The sequence below is a fragment of the Crocodylus porosus genome, unplaced genomic scaffold (assembly GCF_001723895.1).
Source record: "Crocodylus porosus isolate Cpor-Errol unplaced genomic scaffold, CroPor_comp1, whole genome shotgun sequence".
NCBI classification, from domain to species: domain Eukaryota; kingdom Metazoa; phylum Chordata; order Crocodylia; family Crocodylidae; genus Crocodylus; species Crocodylus porosus.
In genome coordinates this window covers 52784062-52801890 of record NW_017728947.1, presented here as the reverse complement: position 1 = coordinate 52801890, position 17829 = coordinate 52784062, and the positions used below count along the sequence as shown (strand labels likewise).

The 17829-nt window shown below is 46.3% G+C and overlaps 1 protein-coding gene across 1 annotated transcript in view; it reads left to right on the top strand.

Annotated features, from left to right (window-relative positions):
- The first annotated feature begins 2598 nt into the window (after positions 1–2598).
- Positions 2599–17829, top strand: part of STARD9 (StAR related lipid transfer domain containing 9) — a 211932-nt gene continuing 196701 nt past the window's right edge. The window contains exon 1 of the mRNA XM_019551344.1: positions 2599–2720. Within this exon, the coding sequence (XP_019406889.1) occupies positions 2674–2720 (47 nt within the window). The 5' untranslated portion in view covers positions 2599–2673. The remainder of the gene's footprint in view (positions 2721–17829) is intronic.

The following is a 17829-nucleotide window of genomic DNA, read 5'->3' as shown; positions in this document are numbered from 1 at the left end:
GGGGGGGGGTACAGTTTGACTCTGGGATCACCCAAGGTCAAAAAAAATCACACTGAAAAGAAGTGGGGCAGCACACATGCTGGCAGCGCACACTGCCCAAAACCAGAATCTGGATGATCAGAGCCATGCTCCAGCTGTCAGCCAGGCTTCCTGCCACAGCTGCAGCCCCAGGAGGCCCCCAGGGCTCCGGAACACATGTGGCATGGGCATTCCCCAGGGACAAATAGCAGCAGTACCAATTTTGACAGGTTTTTTTTTCTGGCAACTGCCAGAAAAGGGACTGTGAGCATGGCATCTTGCACACATGGCCAAAGGGCAGCTCCTGAGCAATTTAAATGTGCTGTCCTCCTCAAGCATGTTATAAATAAGAATTAAAACAGAGAGAGAGAGCATGAGCAAGCATGCACCTTCAACAAGTGAGCACAAGCTTTCTTGATCTGTAGTTCATTTTATCAGATGGTGTGTGTGTGTGTGTAACTTTGGTTACTCTATACTTTGGTTACTCCATTCCCCGTGGGACTGCTAAAAATTTAGAAAATTAATATTTATCTGCCCCTGGCTGCCTGTCACGCGGTCCTCAATGGCTTGCCAAAACTCAGTAAGCAGCTCTCTGCCCAAAATAATTGTCCACCCCTGCTCTATAAGGTGTGAATCTACCCTGCCTTCTACATGACTACAGACTAACATGGCTAGCTGCTGCCATACAGCTTCAGTTCAAAGATCCACCTGGTACTGTATCCTGTCTCTGATAGTGGCAAGTAGCTGATGCTTTAAAGCAGGGGTGGCTCACCTGTGGCGCCTGTGCCACAAATGGTACAGACAGCCTCTTTGTGTAGCATTTGGCAGATTAGTTGAGAGGACAGGAGGCACAGCAAATCAGGCAGAGAGCACAGGGCAGGATGCAGAACGCAGGGCAACAAATCAGGCAGGGGAAGCAAATGCAAGTGGCACTCGGAGCTGGTGTGGGGCTAATTTGTGGCACACCTGCCCAAAAGGTTGGCTCCCACCGCTTGAAAGCGTGTATTTGAGGGATCTATTCCCTCAGTTAGCCACAGTCAGGTTTTGGATACAGGACTGGGTTGGTAATTTTGATTCCAAACATGACATACTTTATAAGGAAGCCACTGAGGGCGAATAATAATTTTTGTAAATTAACATGCTTCATCATAAGCACAGTTCAAATTGGCATGCAGCAGCCAGAAAGGAAAGCCTCTGTCATGTCAGCAGCCCGTGGGAAGGACTCTACCATTCTTTGTGGTACTTTGTGATAAATGGTGCCGGGGGGGATGCACTGGGGCAGTTACACCGCCCTTTGAATCCTGCTTCACCCAGAGTTTAAAGCCAACTTCCCACAGTGGCAGCAGTATTTCTGTTCAGGCAGCAGCAAGGGAGTCAATTGACTACATGGCTCATTAAAATCTACCTGATTCCCTCTCAACTATTAATTCCACAGGTGTTTGAATGACCCTCTCTCCTTTTTAATGCTCTTGATGTTCCACTAATCAAACTACCCCCTTTTTTTTTGCAATCCTGCTGTCTGTTTGATCTATTCCTGGTAATGTAGCTCCTATTTCAAAGGCCTGCACACTGTTTTTAACTCATTCCCAAAGAGTTAAATTTGTTTTTGGACTCCATCTTAAAATTGAATAATCCAGCCTTAAGCCCCTAGTGAAGCCTCTGGTTTCTTTCTTGCCTGAGGAAAAAATATGTGTTGGGTTATAGGTGATGATGCCCCTCATCACCTGCACCCCTCCATTTGTAAAATCCTAGATCCACCCCTGGTTGGCAGCCATGGTCCAGGTAAAATGCAAAAGGCAAAGATGTTTATGGGTGATAATTTTTTTTTATTGCACCAACAGTATAGTTATGACTTGAGAAAAGGTACTTGGTACCTCAAAGCTTGCCTCCATGTCTCCCAACTATACAGCTGGTTCAAGACAAACTGCCATCGACAACAGTCCTTGAATCTTATCAGAACCAAGCTGCGGCTGCAACTTGAGAGCTGGATGCCTGCTCGCCAGCGCCTTGGCCTCCTGTCCCCGGGAATCTGTTCAGGGTTGGAATTATGTTTTGACCCTTGGGTGGAGTTTAACACTAAGTTAAACCAGTTCATTGATCAACAAGTCCACCTAAGTGATGGAGCAATCCCATGGACTGGAGCCCCCAGGTTTGATTTTCAGATCTTATGGGGAGGCTCTCGTCTCTTATGGGGGGGTCAGCCCCCTCCCCCCCAGCACCTCTTTTAGACTGCATCTGTTGGCCCCTTTCCCTGTAGCCTCCCCGTCTGAGGGAGACTAGTAAGAAACTGGGTGGGCCGTGCCCGTGTTTTGAAAGGTCACAAGTAGGCCTGTGCCCGGTTCCCCGGGAACCTAAGGAAGGGCAAGGGGCTTAGAGGCTCGGGGAAGGGAGGTGGGGGTCTATTGGGTTGCAAGTAAGTGCGGCGTCCCCGGCGCGAGCGCAGCAGCAACCCCCTCCCCTCGGGCGGGGCGCGCCAGGGTCCTCCTCCTCCGGGGCCGGGCGGGGACGCCCCTCCCCTCCCAGGGGCGCTGCGGGGCTGGGATGCGGAGCCGGGGCGAGGGCGGCGAGGCGACTCCCCTCCCAGGGGCGCTGCGGGGCTGGGATGCGGAGCCGGGGCGAGGGCGGCGGCTTCTCTCCTTCGGGCTGAGGCGGGACATGGCGAATGTCAAGGTGGCCGTGCGGGTCCGGCCGCTCAGCAAAAGGTGCGGGCCGGGGCGGGGCGTGCACCCGCGTCGGGGCGGACCGGTGTGCGTGCGCCCACGTGCGGGAAGGCGCGTGGGACGTGCCGGCAGCGGAGCGGGAAGCGCAGGCAGTGCCCGGCCATGCCCCACTCGCTGCCCGCACGAAGGGAGCTGGAGCTGTGGCGCCGGTGGGGGGGGTCCCTTTCCCTGGCTGCGAGGCGCCTCTCCCGCCACCCCCGGCCAGCTCAGTCCACCCCGAGAAGGGTTTTTCCCTTCTGTCCCGTGCGCCTTTTGCCGGGGGGTTGCTCTGTTTCCTGGGACAAAGCATCGCCGGAGCCTTTCTGCCCGTGGCAGCTCCTAGGAAGGGATTTTGTGTGTGGGGTGAGGCGGGTGGCGGGAGCCACCTCCCTGCCCCTGGCGCGGCTGGCGGTGGGAGGGAAGAAGTCAGGTCGGAGAGAAAACAAGAGCAGTAGGGACCTGCCAAGGTGCTGGTGCCAAGCAGCTGAGGGGACTATAGGAAAGAGGCAGGAGAGTATGTGCTGTCACTCAGTGACAGGACAGTCGTCATCCTGCATGGGACACACTAGAGATCGGCTGGAACAGGAGGGGGGCTCTGGCCTGGGGTCTCCTGGCAACTGTGGGGCTGTTGTCCTATGGGCCAGCCCCTTGGGCCAGTGGATGCTGTGTGGTGTGCTTGGCTTCCTAGTTGCACCTGGGGAAGACGGCTCTGCTGGCATGGGATAGTACCTGCATAGGTAATGCATAGTTAACCTTGGCTTTATGCCCACTTTATGGAAATGGGAGACCCCTCCCTAGCTTGCTCCTGGGACCTTATGGCTAAGGGCAAGCAAAACTTGTGGGGGGTTCAAACCCCAGGCCTCCAGGCTTGGGCCTACAAGTAGGGTGCCCACCAAAGGTTTTGGAGACATCTGAAGCCCCAGATGGGGGTGGAGGATGTTTGCCAGTAGTAGGGCCACTTATGGTTTTGGACTAACTTAGATTTGGAATTTGTTTTGGCTAATTTGGCTTGGAATACGGAAAACTTAAATAAAATTTAACCCCCGCCCCTTGCCGTGCTCCTTTTGAACCTTCACTTCCATCCCTGTTTTCTTCTTTAGTTGTCCTCTGTAATCACTTGATGTGCACTTAGTGGCCCCCATATGAAGGGTGGACTTTTAGCTCTACTTGGTTGGCACTGGCCTGCATTCCCAATGCACAGCAAATAGGCCTGTGTAAGATGCACCTCCCTGTCTCCCTCCCCCCACCCCTTGTTGTTCCAATTTTTTTTCTCAGTAAGCAGAAGCCGGATATTCAGATTGTCACTCACCCCCCTCCCAGCCCTGCCAAGGCTTGTCCATCTCTTAACAGAAATCCTTCAGGCTGGATAGTGTGGCTGCAAGTTCAGCTCCCACAGCCTTCTCGTGTGGCGTTTGTGTATAATACAGTATATAATTAAAACCATGTGTTCTGTGGAAATTTGGGGAGGAGGGGAAAGAGAGCAAGTAAGCACTTAAGCTGTGCCACATATTGGCTGCTGCAACATACTTTTGTGAAAAGTTAGGGGAGGAGGGGAATTAGCAACATACTATAAAACAGAAATGGAGTGAGAAGTGCCATGAGCTCACTTGCAAAGGGGCCAGGCTTTGTTTTGATGCTGACTTTTTTTTTTTTTAGCATGAGGCCATGACGTTGTTTCCTGACTGTATTAACTGCTATAATAAATAACCCTTTTATGTGGGAGACAAGATGCTTCTTGAGAATTTCCCAGCCAGAGGAGAAATCCATTCATTTTACCAACAATATAGAGTGGCACATTTTGCACTGCTGAATTCATGGAAGGGTTGACATGGCCTTGATAAATTTTGTTCAGGGGTTTATAACTTCTTTTAAAAATTTGCTCCCAACTAAATGTAGCAGAAAATCCTTGCTCTACCTCCATGGTGTTTGAAAGAAGAAAAAAGCACCGAGAAGATTTAAATATAAAAATGGTTTTTAGCGGTTCTTGTTCATTAATTGACAAGTGTGTTGAGGGTAGGGGGTAGTTTACAAGTTTTCCATATATTCCTGTCTTTGTTTCAGGGGTGACAGATACATGAAATCCTTCCTATTTGAATAAAATTGGAGGTAAATGTTCAAAATAAATTATTGTGACACTAGTAAGTGCTGTTATACTGAATGAATGGGAAGAAGCCAGTTTTGACTTGGAATTATTTGGTGTTAATCTTTTTAAATTTTTTTAAAGTTTCTTAAAATTCTTTTACTTGTTATTTTTCTGGTATTTGTTATCTAAATTGTCAGGTGCTCTGTAAAAATGAAAAATGGTATGTGTGTGTGAAGTATTACCATTATAAGGTAGTTTGATAAAAATTTAAAGGATCCAGTCCATAGGACATTTGTTTAAATATTGCCATGGTTATTAAAGACTGACTATCGTTTCCAGTTGGTAGTGTTGGAATGATGTTGTAGCCATGGTGGTCCAGGAAATATGCAAGAGACAAGGATTTTTGTGGGTGATATATTTTATTGGACCGCTGCATGGATAGGATAGACTTATGCCAAATAAGAAGTTATGTAGCTACTGAGAGAAGCAGAGGTCTCCTGGTAGAAACCATGTGTGCAAGTGTTCACAGTTTCTCCCAGGAGAAGAATGCCTAAATGCTTATCTGCTGCTTGACTCCTTCTGGGGATCAGGAGGAGTTGAGCAGCAGGAAAATGTTTTCTGCATCTTCTGAGACTGGGGTCACCCCTGTTTTGGTAATCTGAGGGGAGCAGGTGATGTTTGCCCTCTCCCAGTTTTGGAAGCAGTTGAATGGTGAAGAAAGGCTTCTTTGCCTTCCCTAGACCTAAGTCTGGAGAAGGCATGGGGGTTTATGGGAGCTCCTGCTCCTCCCATAAACTAGGAAGGGAGAGGAGGAGCATCCACCCACTGTTCCCTGCCCATTCCTCAGGCTATTGTCCCCAGTGTGAACAGTGGGCAGGGTCTTTGCTGCGCTGCTCAGTCCACTCAGCTCCTGGGCACCAGATGAAGGAGTAGCTTGTGACCATAGTGTGAGGTATGTGTGGAGGCTTTGTCCCACTGCTTTAGCCCCCTTGGAAATGAGAGGACTGGAGCAGCCGTTGCCCCTTCCCCTTCACCTCCCAACTACCCTCAGACCAGGATCACCCTGGTTTGATGAAGGACAAGTTACAGGGGAGAGGGTGCAGTTGTAAACTGAATGCCTGTACTACTCTCTGTCCCAGAAACATTTCTAATGGAAAATTTGCATTGATAGAAACGAATTGTTGGTGGCCTTGGAAAACCTATCAAATGCAATACATTCTTCTTCAAAATACCTGCCTTTTGTTATGCAGTCAGCTGCACATTTGTTTCTTGCATTGTAATTATAACATCTGTGCGACAACCTTTTTTTCCAATAATTAAATGGTTTTAATGAAGCTCATTTTGAATATCAGTTACAATTAGCATCCTTGGTAGTCTGGGAAAAGAGGCCAAGGACTTGGGTAAGTGTACAAGAACTCTTCTCTCCTCTCCTCTCACCAGGGCACCAATGATTTTATAGTGGGAGATTTAGAGAGACCATATATGCAATGAGTGCCTTAGTCAAGGCCCTTAGGACTCAGGTCTTTGAAGCATGTCAGCAGGAAAGTCCCTCATTTCATTTCAGGCAGCCTCTACCGCCACAGCTGGTCACATTTGTTGCAGTGATAGAGGGATATGACATCACCTGTTATTTCTCTCAGAAATATGATAGTGCCTTTTGGGAAGACTCTTGACTTCAAAACTCAGCTTAGTAAAAATAGAGAGTTTATTGCTTTAAAGGCCAAGATTTCCCCTTGCCCCAAAAGTAAGGGCTGATATGGGTAAAAGAACAAGCGTCCATAAATAAAAAAGCAGCAGCAGAGACAATTTTATGAGACTTTATTTCCAGCTTACTGTATGGGGCAGACAGTTCTTTGATTGCATTTGGGAAGGAAGTATTTTTTCCAGACTGCAGAAAGTCCTAATCCTCATTTTCCATGAAAAAAAAGTGACATAGAAGTGCTTTGCTTAAAGGTGGGTGCACCCTACAGTTCAGTATTTTGTTTGTTTTTCCTTGGAGTTGACTGTATTAGGGTTTTTTGCCACTTCCTGGTACCTGGAGCTATGGCCTAGACCAGGGGTGCTCAGTCTGGCCTGCAGAGCTGTGACATCTAGGCTATTGTGCTCCCCATGGGTTAGGAAGTTTTATGATGGGAGACAGTGGCAGTTAATACTGCCACCCTCCCTGCTACCAAATTCCCAAGATCCATGGGCCATGCCCACTTCTCCCCATGGGTCTAGGCCACACCCCCTCCGCCTGAGCAGCCAGATCAGGGCCAGGCCATGCCCCGTATTACATCTTGATTTGAAGTCAGGTTGGGACTGGGCCATGCCCCCTTCCATCCATGGGGCCAGGTTGGGTAAAGGAAAACCAGTGTCACCTGAGTCTCATTCCAGAACTCTCATACTAAATGGACACATCCTATCAAATCCATTTTTAAGAGGTTAATTTTCTACACTTTAGATTGGATATTACCCACATAGCTATGTTACCTCCTGCTTTCCTCCTGATCCCTACTTAATGATGCCAGGGAACAGAGAAACTGACTCACCCAAAATATAAAAGGTACTAAAAATCTGAAACACATTAAGAGACCTATGTTCAGCCCACATACCTGATCTCTTGGCATCATTTTCTAGGCCAGGGTGTCAAATTAATCTGGTCCCACAGGCAAGATAAATGATGCAGGGCTGGTCCGTGCCCCCCCGCCCCATGCCTGATTGAACAGAGGCACCTCACCCATCCAGGCTAAGTCAAACCGTGATGCCAGCCTGAGCAGCCGCCACTTGCAACACAGCTTGGGATTGGCCCAAGCAAGCAATGTAGGCATTGCAGCCTGAGCCCCAACACCAGGATGCATCCATTTAGTATGTGAGCTCTGGAATGGGATTCAGGTGCCACTGGTTTTCCTTTACATGGTGCCTTTTTGCACTGCTGAGTCACTTTGAACCATGTTCTTCCTTTACAGGGACATTGAAAATTCAGAGATAGCTTGTATGTGGCCACTTCAGGCAAAGGATTTCCTGGTTACCATAACAAGCTTGAGCCTATCTTAAGGAGTTCCTGTTTTTAGCTGCTGCAGCTGGTCTCACTTTGAATCCAGTTACCAGAGTGGGATGGAAAATTAGGTAGTTTGAACTTAGCCTGTATAATGGACTGTTTTCTCTTATGCGTTGGGGTTGAGATTCATTTTTCTTGTTGGAGTGGGGGATCTGTTTTGATGGTCTATCCTCATAGGCTAATGAAAGCAGTAATGTTTTAGGGGGCCCTGTATCTTGATTCATGACAGACTACTCCCTTGGTGAGCTGCATAATTCTCTTTTATCCTCCACCACTGAAGATGTAGGCCCTGGAATCCCCACCCTAGTTTACAGATGGTCTGTAACAAAAGAAGTGAGGAGAAATTAATAGTAGTGACAGTCACAGAAGTCTCATGCCAAGACTGAAAGATTGCAATGTAGAGTTCATTTTAAACTCTTAGATTGGGGCTGTATGTGAAGCAAAAATAACCTCTATAGAATCTATAACATTTCGGGCAGCAAGTTTCTTATGGTGGTAGATAGTTCAGTAGATAACCTCACTTCTTCCAATTATGAGGAATTTTTCCAGGTATGGGCTATTTGTTCTTCCAATGCAAAGTAAAATCTTGAAGAAACAAAGGAAGACCTTGTACTTAGAATCCAGAGATGCTTCTTGTGATATAGGAGGTGTTGGGAGATCTTGTCTCCTGGTCTTTTGCTCTAGATCTAAATAATGTACAAGTGTTCCATATGCTTGCCATGTGTCAGATTGGCAGATCTGCAGATTGAGAAGAACTGCATGTGTGAGACTACAGGTTTATGAAGAGCCCCATGGAGATGTGTTTCTTGCTTTTAAAATGAAGGGTGCAAGTGGAGGGTGAAAGTTATCAGAAGCCTGAAAGAGCATTAAGGGAAGGTGTATGACAACCGAGAGAAGTGTGGAGAAGGGTGCAGGGAAAGTTAAATTATTTTACCTGCATGAAAAACTGAATGCTTAGATATTGGCTAGAAAAGTTGGAGTGCTTAAAATTTCATTGTGGATAAAAACCTCTTTTTTCCCCTCTGTTCCATTCCATTACTTCTGCATCTCATTCAGATGCAACTTTTCTCCTTTTCCCTCTCTCTTCATTCTTGTACAATTTCTATATTTGATTAAAATCTACAGAAGGGAATCCTCATATTGATAGGCCTCATTAAGAAGTAATAAAACAGGACTCTACAGTGGGTGTTATATGCCAACCCAATTTAATGCTTCAATACATCTGAGACAGAAGTTTTCCCAAAAAAGTCTTTGAGGTTGCAAATACATACAAGTGTAATTCAGCTAAAAAAAAAATTACACTTTTGTTACTAAAATTCTAAATTTAATGAACTTTGGAAAAAAGTCTGGAACTGTTAAACAAGCCAGTCATTTCCCTACTGCCTGGTGATACTTAACTACTCAACTGCTCACTCAGTTTACACTGGCCAGTTGGCTTTGCTTTAGCTCCCTAAAACTCACAAAATCTGCAAAGATTAACAAGTATGCTATTGGGAGATAATAAAATCACACTTACTATTCAGGGCATCCATTGTCAAAAGAATATAATACTAAAGTGCTGCTATTTATTTCAGTTGATAAATAATAGTTCTTTGAACCGTAGACTTTGTATTTTGTTATGAGTTTCTAGAGTTTCCCGGTCTGTGATGGGCTCACTACTTCAAAACAAACAGTAACAAATAATTAAATAGTAAGCATAGTTATAATAACTCTATGAATTCTTGCATAAATATAAATTAGCTTACAAGCAGTACATTTCAAAAGTCTAAATGCATTAGTTATTTTAATTCACTTAGTAACTAAATATATTATTCTTTACCTGGAGAAAAAATGGACATAAAGTAGGGGTGGGCAATTATTTTGGCTAAAGGGCCACTTAACGAGTTTTGGTGAGCTGTTGAGAGCCACAAGGGTAGCCCTGCCCCCTGGTTGTCATCTTGGGACCAGAAGTCCTGCCCCCTAGCCCCTGACCTTTGCTACCAGAAATCCCTGCCCTGGCCCTGGAAGTACTCCTTTTGGGAAGCGGGTTTGCCATCTTGGAACTGGAAAAAAACAAATTGTATACTAAAAATCAAGTATCTACAATAACATATTTTAATTTTATTTTAAAAGATATTTTTGTCCTGATTTGTGCATGTTTGTGTCATGTAAATAGAAGTGATTGTATAATAACTCAAAATGAAGTCTTACTGTTGTATACAGTGGGTGTTATATGCCAACCCAATTTAATGCTTCAATACATCTGAGACAGAAGTTTTCCCAAAAAAGTCTTTGAGATTGCAAATACATACAAGTGTAATACAGCTAAAAAAAATTACACTATTGTTACTAAAATTCTAAATTTAATGAACTTTGGAAAAAAGTCTGGAACTGTTAAACAAGCCAGTCATTTCCCTACTGTCTTACTGTTGTATATTGTGGGGTTGTGGAAGGGTCAGGGGTATGGGGTTTGTTGGGGGATGTGTGTATGTGTGGTGTGGGGGTATGTGTGGATGTTGGTGGGGGGGCTTGTTGGAGGGTGTTTATGGGGGTTTGCGTGGGTGGGTATGGGTTGTAGGGTGCGTGGAGGAGGGCGTATGTGTGTGTGGTGGGGTGTGTGCAGGTAACAGTGAGTGGGGCTCCTCCCAGAGGCCTATGGGTATGTGGGGGGGTACATGTAGAGAGAGGTGTGGGTGGTATGGGGTCTGTGGAGGGTGTTGGTAGGTGTTGGGTTTGTGGTTGTGTGGGGAGAGGGTGTAGTTGTGGGGTTTGTGGGTATGTTGAGGTATGCATGGGAGCATCCTGTGCATGCCCCCCAGAGCTGGTCAGCACCCACCCCACAACTTCCAAGAGCCCATGCACCCTGCCATATCTCCCCACAAGCATCAGCAGTGCACAGCCCCAGTGCATCCTGCTTCTGCTTTGGGCTCGCCCCTGCCAGAGCAGATCCACCAGATGCATGTGCAGCCATGATCCGGTCCCTGTGCCTGCTCCGCACTGCCCACCCGTGGTGTGTCCTGCCACCCTGTGGGCATGCAGTGGTGCTGGGGTGCCTCCATGCTGGACTGCCTTTCTAGGCAGCAGCAGCTGCTAGCTCCAAGACTATGGTACTGGCAGGAACCTGCGTGCAGGCCCAACCTGTTCCATGTCTGCTGCCGACTTACCTGCTCACACTGAGCAGCTGTAGCAGTAGCAGCACCGGTGGGGCAGAAATGTGCTCAGCATGGAGGAAAAGTGGCCTCTCCCCGCCACTGCTGCCCAGCACTTCCTGTAGCAGCATGGGGATGATATTTATTAATCAAATTTGAAAAAAGATAGTTATAGAGGTATTGGGTAAAACTTTCAAAAGCACCTTAAGTTCCTAAGGTGATTTTGAAGATTTTATCCTTTGAGATTAGAAACCATAGGTTTTCTTATACGAATTGTTGTCTCTTGTGGAACATTATTTTTAATGTGTTATTAGATGCCAACACTGTACTCTTGGCAAAAGATGTAGCATGTTCACACTAGGGGCTTCCAAGGCTTGTTGTGATTCCGAGGGGCCAAGACTGCTTTGCGTCCTTTCTTAATGAAACTGAGTGCCTGGATTAAAAACAAAATAAAAATTGGTTAAGCGAGTGTTGTATGTGTGGTAGTTTGAAAACACACGAGGCTTCATGTTAGTCTGGATCTCAGTGAATCAGCTATTCCTCTTGTCATTGGTACATGGTTGTATTTTACCTGATATTTGTAGGGTGGAAAAATGAGTGTTACTTATCAATAGGCTGGAGAAGCAAGATAGAAGGCTGCTACTGTAGAAACCTCAAATCATGTGGGCAGTTACAAGAACCCCTTAAAGTCTTCTGTAACTGAGGGAGACCTTAAGATATAACTTTAGAAGTTTGCAGTAGTATTGCAGTATTCTTTTTTCTGTGTCCTTGACCTGAATGCAGGTTTTAAATGATTTGTAAATCCCTGTTACGAATTCAGTAGGGATGGAGCTGAGGGTTTGGGAGGGTACATGCTGTTTTTTAAGACCCAGTAAATAGATCATAACTTTAAAAAAAAACAGTGTTACTCTGCAATAATAACAAATTATCAACAGATTAAAACAGTCATATTTGTTAAGAATTATTGAAGCTTATCAAAACTTATTAAAGCATATTATAAAAATAGAGGAGTATGCTCTGCTGGCAGTTTGGGAGGCAGAGAAGGGGTAGGATGGTTCCACAAGCACTGAATTGTCCATGGAATTCACGGTCAGTTGGTGGAAATATCTTTGGACATCTTGCTTCACAACACTGTAATATATGCTTTCGTTGGTTGAGGAGGTGCACAATATCTTGGTGTTCTTCTCTGTCAACCTCTGTCCTCCAACATGTAGTTCCTGTTCTCCTGAGGGCTACAGACAGAAGCTGCACATTAACCAGGTTAAGTGATCAGAAACTGGTTTAAACCTGTATCAGAATAGAAGTTCAATGCACATAAACCAGTTTCAAAATGGCTGAAACTGGTTTAAGGTAAACCTAGTTGAAAGTAGTATCAGAGTTAATTGATTTAGGTCAAACTAGTTTCTGAAACTTCTGTCCCAGATCCCTTCCTGGTTCAAGTTAAATTAGAGTCCCCCAGCATCCCAGCGTTTTGCAGCCCTGGGCTGGGCTATGCTACTTGCTCTAGAGCATGGGTAGGCAATGTTTTTTGGCCAGAGTACCAAAAAACACCGCAATGCCTACCTCGGAAGGTGCCAGAGTGCCAGCATGGCAGAAAAAATGAGGGCAAGGGGTACGTGGCAGGATGCTCTGCTGCCCCTTGCCCCCCACCCAAAGCCCCTACCCCACAGTCCGGGCTCTGTAGCTGCCAGCAGCTACCCCGGCTCTGGGTAGCTGCTGGACCCCAGGCTGCTCCCAGCAGGTCGTGCAGCATCCCAGCTGCCTGCTGGGAGCAGCCCAGGATCTTGGTTGGCAGCAGCTCTCCAGAGCCAGGGCCGGCTGCAGCCCGGAGGCTTGAAACAGCTGTGCCGGGCTCTGGCATCAGCTCCGCATTGGTGCGTGCTGGCATGCCTCGAAACGGGCGGTGGGAGAAGGGCCTGAGGCAGTGCAGACCCAGTCTCTCCCCTGCTCCCAGCACAGAGGTGATGAGCCCGGCACAGCTGCTTTTAGCCAGCCTGGGCTCTGGGCAGCTGCAGCAAACAGCAGGCAGAGTGCAAACAACTGCGCTGGGCTGCACAGCTCCAGCGTCAGCTCTGTGCTGGTGGCAACTGCATGTGTACCTCAGGGGGGACAGCAGGGCAGCACAGCCTGCCCTGAGATGGCCGGAGCCGGGGCTGGCTGCAGTGTGCCAAGCAAAATGGCCTCGCGTGCCACGCTTGGCACATGTACCAGGGGTTGCCGACCCCTGCTCTAGAGAGCAGGGCTGGCCCCAGCCTTCTGTTCCAAGGTGAAGCAGTGAGGGCTGACTCACTAGTCCCGCCCCCCAGGCAAACCCCAGCTGGGGTCTAGAGCTATGGAGGGAGGTTAAACTTCCCTTTCACCAAGTACAGAGCTGCCCTGCCCTGTTTACTTAGTGCTGGCTGTGACTGTGGACTACAAATCCCAGAGGCACCTGGAAGCAGGAAGAAGAAGTAATGAACAAATCCGCAGAGTTCTGCTGCTGTGATTGTGGACTGCGAGTCCCAGAGATCTCAGGGGCAGGAGGGAGAGGAAGTGAACATGCAGACTATGCTGCCTATGTGCCAGACAGCCATGCTGTAGTGCCCCCTTACTTCTGGCTTAAGCCACTACATGCATGTGGCTGCATTTCCTCACTAAAACCTGAATGCCTATTCATTTGCTTATTGGTTCAATCTTTGCAGCTTAGGCTAACCTGCAAAGACTGAATCAATTCAGCGTTGGGCTTTTTGACTGTCTGTACTAGCCCTGGGCAGCATCCTGCCCCTCTTGCCCTGTCCAGCACTGTAGGAAAGGAATTTATTTTGCATTTGGCAATCAGGCTTGAAAATCAAAGCTCTGCCTTTGGTAATAATTGTACCTGTTCAGTTTTACTCTTAATGGTCATGTCACTTCACTGGTCCATCACTAAATTGCTTGCAAGATCTGTTGTTGTATGTCCTCTGCAAAAGGACTTACAACAACAGATTATAAATATGAATTTATAGAACTGTTTTTGGTATGTGAGTGTGCATGGTGGCTCCATCTGACTGATGAATTCCTCTGTTCCTAGAGCCATATTCAACATAGATGGAATGGTGCCAGTGAATTTTACTTATTTATTACAATTCATCCTCAGTTATCTTATTCTTGATTTCCCAAACCCTCAGTTATATGAACAGTGGCTTTATTATACTAACTTGTAACTTTTGATATAACTGTTCTCCTTTAAATTTTACTGTATTTAACATCTGTGCTGTTAAGCGTAGTCTGGTTTTACATCATGCATTATGGGTTATCCTGTATAATCCACATCTAAATATTTATATTACACAAGAAGCCAGAGGTTCTCAATATGGATCAGTGCCACACTGCTCAAGGACTGTGTGAACATGGCTCCATGCATAAAAAAACTTAAGCTGCAGTGGTCTAAGCATAGTTTGTGTAGCTTTTCTGTCTTCCCCTTTCTACCTCTGTTTTTAAATTTTGTCTGCCAGTTTGCTTATCTTTGATAAGTAAACTTTGTTCTTGCAGACTACCAAATAGAGACAATTAATAACTCGGCAACAATAGCAATGGTGCTGGCAACAAAGTCTTTAGCTTTGCTGTTCTTGTCTCATACTTCAGTAGTTGCTTATCTGTTCTCTGTTATTGAAAGCTGTTTCTAGATTGCAGCTTATTGTGCTGATTATGAATATGAATAGATTATAAAAACAATAAATATAATGGTCAAGGGAGATAATATGTATGGCTTCAACTGTAGATTTACAGTTCTGAATTTTAAACTTTTTCATGAAAATCAGTAGAACAGCTGTATATGGTTATACAGAAATATCTTTTTTTAGAATAACCCTCATAAATTGCCTCATAGAGTAACTGCCTCATAAATTTTTGGAGATTGAAGACCTCTGATTTTCAAATGTATTGTCCGTTGTGGTAAAAGGAGAACAGAAATATAAGTGATTGTGATGTGCTGAAAAATATATGACTCTAATTCATTGTCACCTTAAGATTTTTTTTTTTAAGTGTGAATGATTTTTGGCCAGAGTGCTTGCATTTCCTAGCCTGTTCTATAAAACTGCATTAAAAATAAATAGAATAGATCTATCCTGAGTGTAAATATTGTATATCTGCACCAGTCTTCTTCCAGCACAGCAAGTTTACATAAAGTTGAAGACCACACCCACAACAAGTTTGCAGCTTTAAAAACCTCTTTTGCCTTATCAGAGTGTGAAAAAGTCTTGAAAAATGTATCAGATGAAACACCTTTCTTTTGTTTTTGGCTTGTGCTGTTGCCCTTCTGTACTCTGTGTTAGGCAGATGGACCAATCCATTGCAAGATTTTTTCTGTCATAACTTCCCACTTTGCAGTCCTTAAATTTTTAAAAAATAAGAAAGTCTATGTTAATTCCATACAGGTTTTATCTTTTAGTAGCAGAAGTTCAGTTTTAATGTAAAAAAGTATTTTTTCACCCTGACACCTAAAAATGTCTCACTTGCCAAACTTTAAAAAACAGATAACAAGAAAAACAATAACTTTGAGGTATGAACAGGGATTCAGAAATTTACACAGAATTGTTTTAGAAGGATCTGAAACACATGGATTTATGAACTAGAGTGCGGAGTGGGCAATTATTTTGGCTGCAAGACCACTTAATGAGTTTTGGTGAGATGTTGAGGGCCTCACCCTGCCCCTTGACAGGTGCTCTGCCACCAGGTTGCCATCCTGGGACCAGAAATCCTGTCCCTCACCCCTGACCTTCACCACTGGAAGTCCCTTCCTTGCCCACCAGAAATACTCCTTTTGAGAGGGTGTGTTGCCATCTTGGAACTGGAAGAAAACCAAATCACATACCAAAAGTCAAACACATACTATAATATATTTTAATTTTATTTCAAAAAATATTTTTGGTATGATATGTGTTTGTGTAGTGTGTATATAGAGGTGATTGCATAAGAGCTCAAAAATAAATTCTTTGTCTTGTATATTGTGTGGGGGTGTTTATGGTGAGGTGTGGGAGGTTTGTGAGGAGGTATGGCTGTGTTTGTGGGTGGTGTATGTGTGGGGAGGTTGTGGGGGGAGATTGCGGGTGTGTGGAGCCAGCTGTGTTCGCCGCTTCCTGCCATGCAGATTTCAGGACTCTGTGGGGAAGCAGAGGCCAGGGCTTCCCTACGCTTCTGGTGGAGTCACAGGACCTGTGCAGCAAGGAGTGGTGAAGGTAGCCAGCTTTAACATGCAAAGCTCCCCAGTTCAGTGTGGGAGCTGCACGCGCACCGCAGGGAGCCCTGCGTGACAGATGGGCCAGCTGGGCTGCACTCCTCACCTCCATGTGCAGCGCTGGCACAAGCTCTGCACCACTGGTGGTAGCACCTGCACTGGGCATGAAAGCTCTGAGTGCCCCCACCTGCTGCTGCTGCTGCCACTGGTGGCAGGGGCTGTGTGCCATATGGGGTAGTGTGTGGGGGGTCCCCACAGTCCCCAACCTCCTTCACACCCATACCCTGCCCACCTGAGCTGCATGCTAACACTGCCCCCTGGTGCAGGTTCTGCAATGTCACTAGCCCCATGCTCTGCACTCCCACCCAGCTGCAGGTCCTCACTCTTCCCCCACCCATGCTGCTTCCCTACCTGGTGCCCAGAGCAAGAAGGACACCAGGAAAGCTAAGCAGGCCCCCCCAGTGGTTGCAGCAATGGCACCACCAGCCCTGCCTGGAAGCTGTGCACCGGCTGGGCTGTGCCCTTCCACGTATGAGGGTGGGAGCAAGGCACAATAGGATATGTCGGGTGTGGGTGTATGTGAGGTCACCTTGGTCTTACCCTCATAAGTGGAAGGGCTGGGTGGGGTACAATTACTTGGTGGGCACATGTGGGCCAGATGAAATTGCCTGGTGGGCTGCATTCAGACCATGAGCCAGATTTGTCCTGGCTCTGAACTAGAGCTTCTTTAGTTTCATCTTGGTTTTTTTATGCTGTGTGCACAATAAGTTATCACCTGTGAAAGCACATGCCTCTCTGAACCAATTAGTTTTTAAGCCACATTACTTGTTTTAGCACTATATATGGGTTTATAGCCCAGAAAAAGTGAGCGTCCACATGTTCAGGCTGTGTGTATCACTACAGAGATGACACATCTGGCATAAGAAAGAACTTCTTTTGTGGCACTACAAAAGGTATTGCTACATGTAATTTGTGCAGAGTTACGTGTTGCACTAGAGGAGAGGGATATTTAAAGCCCCCAACATGCTAGATACTACTGTTCTATACTGTTCTCCCTACTACTTCCCACCCTAGGCACCAACATCTGAGCAGGCTAATCAGTCAGTGAGTCTGTTTGGCATGGGGGGAGCTAAGGAGCAGCCTTCTATTGCCCCTTGGCTGGAGAACATGCCTTTGAGGCAACTTTGTAATGTTTCAGCCTAGGGAGTTGTACATACGTGCAGGCCCAGGCCCGTATTTTTGTAGGGCTACAGATTTAATAGATTTCATAGACATTAGGGTTGGAAGGGACCTCAGAAGATCATTGAGTCCAGCCACCCGCCTGAAGGGCAGGAAGTCAGCTGGGGCCATAGGATCCCAGCAAGATAAGCATCCAATTTACCCTTGACGGTGTTCCATGTAGGTGCTTGATCCACCTTTGATGGCAGGCTGTTCCAGACCTTGGGGGCTTGGACAGTAAAGAAATTTGTCCTTATGTCCAGCCTGAAACAGTCTTCTAGTAGTTTATAACTGTTCGACCTCATCATCCCTTAGGGCGCTCTGGTGAACAAACGTTCCCCCAGAAACTGGTGGTCACCCCAATAAACTTATAGGTGGCCATCAGGTCACCCCGAGCCTGCCCTTTTCCAGGCTAAAGAGCCCCATGGCTCTCAGCCTGTCATCGTAAG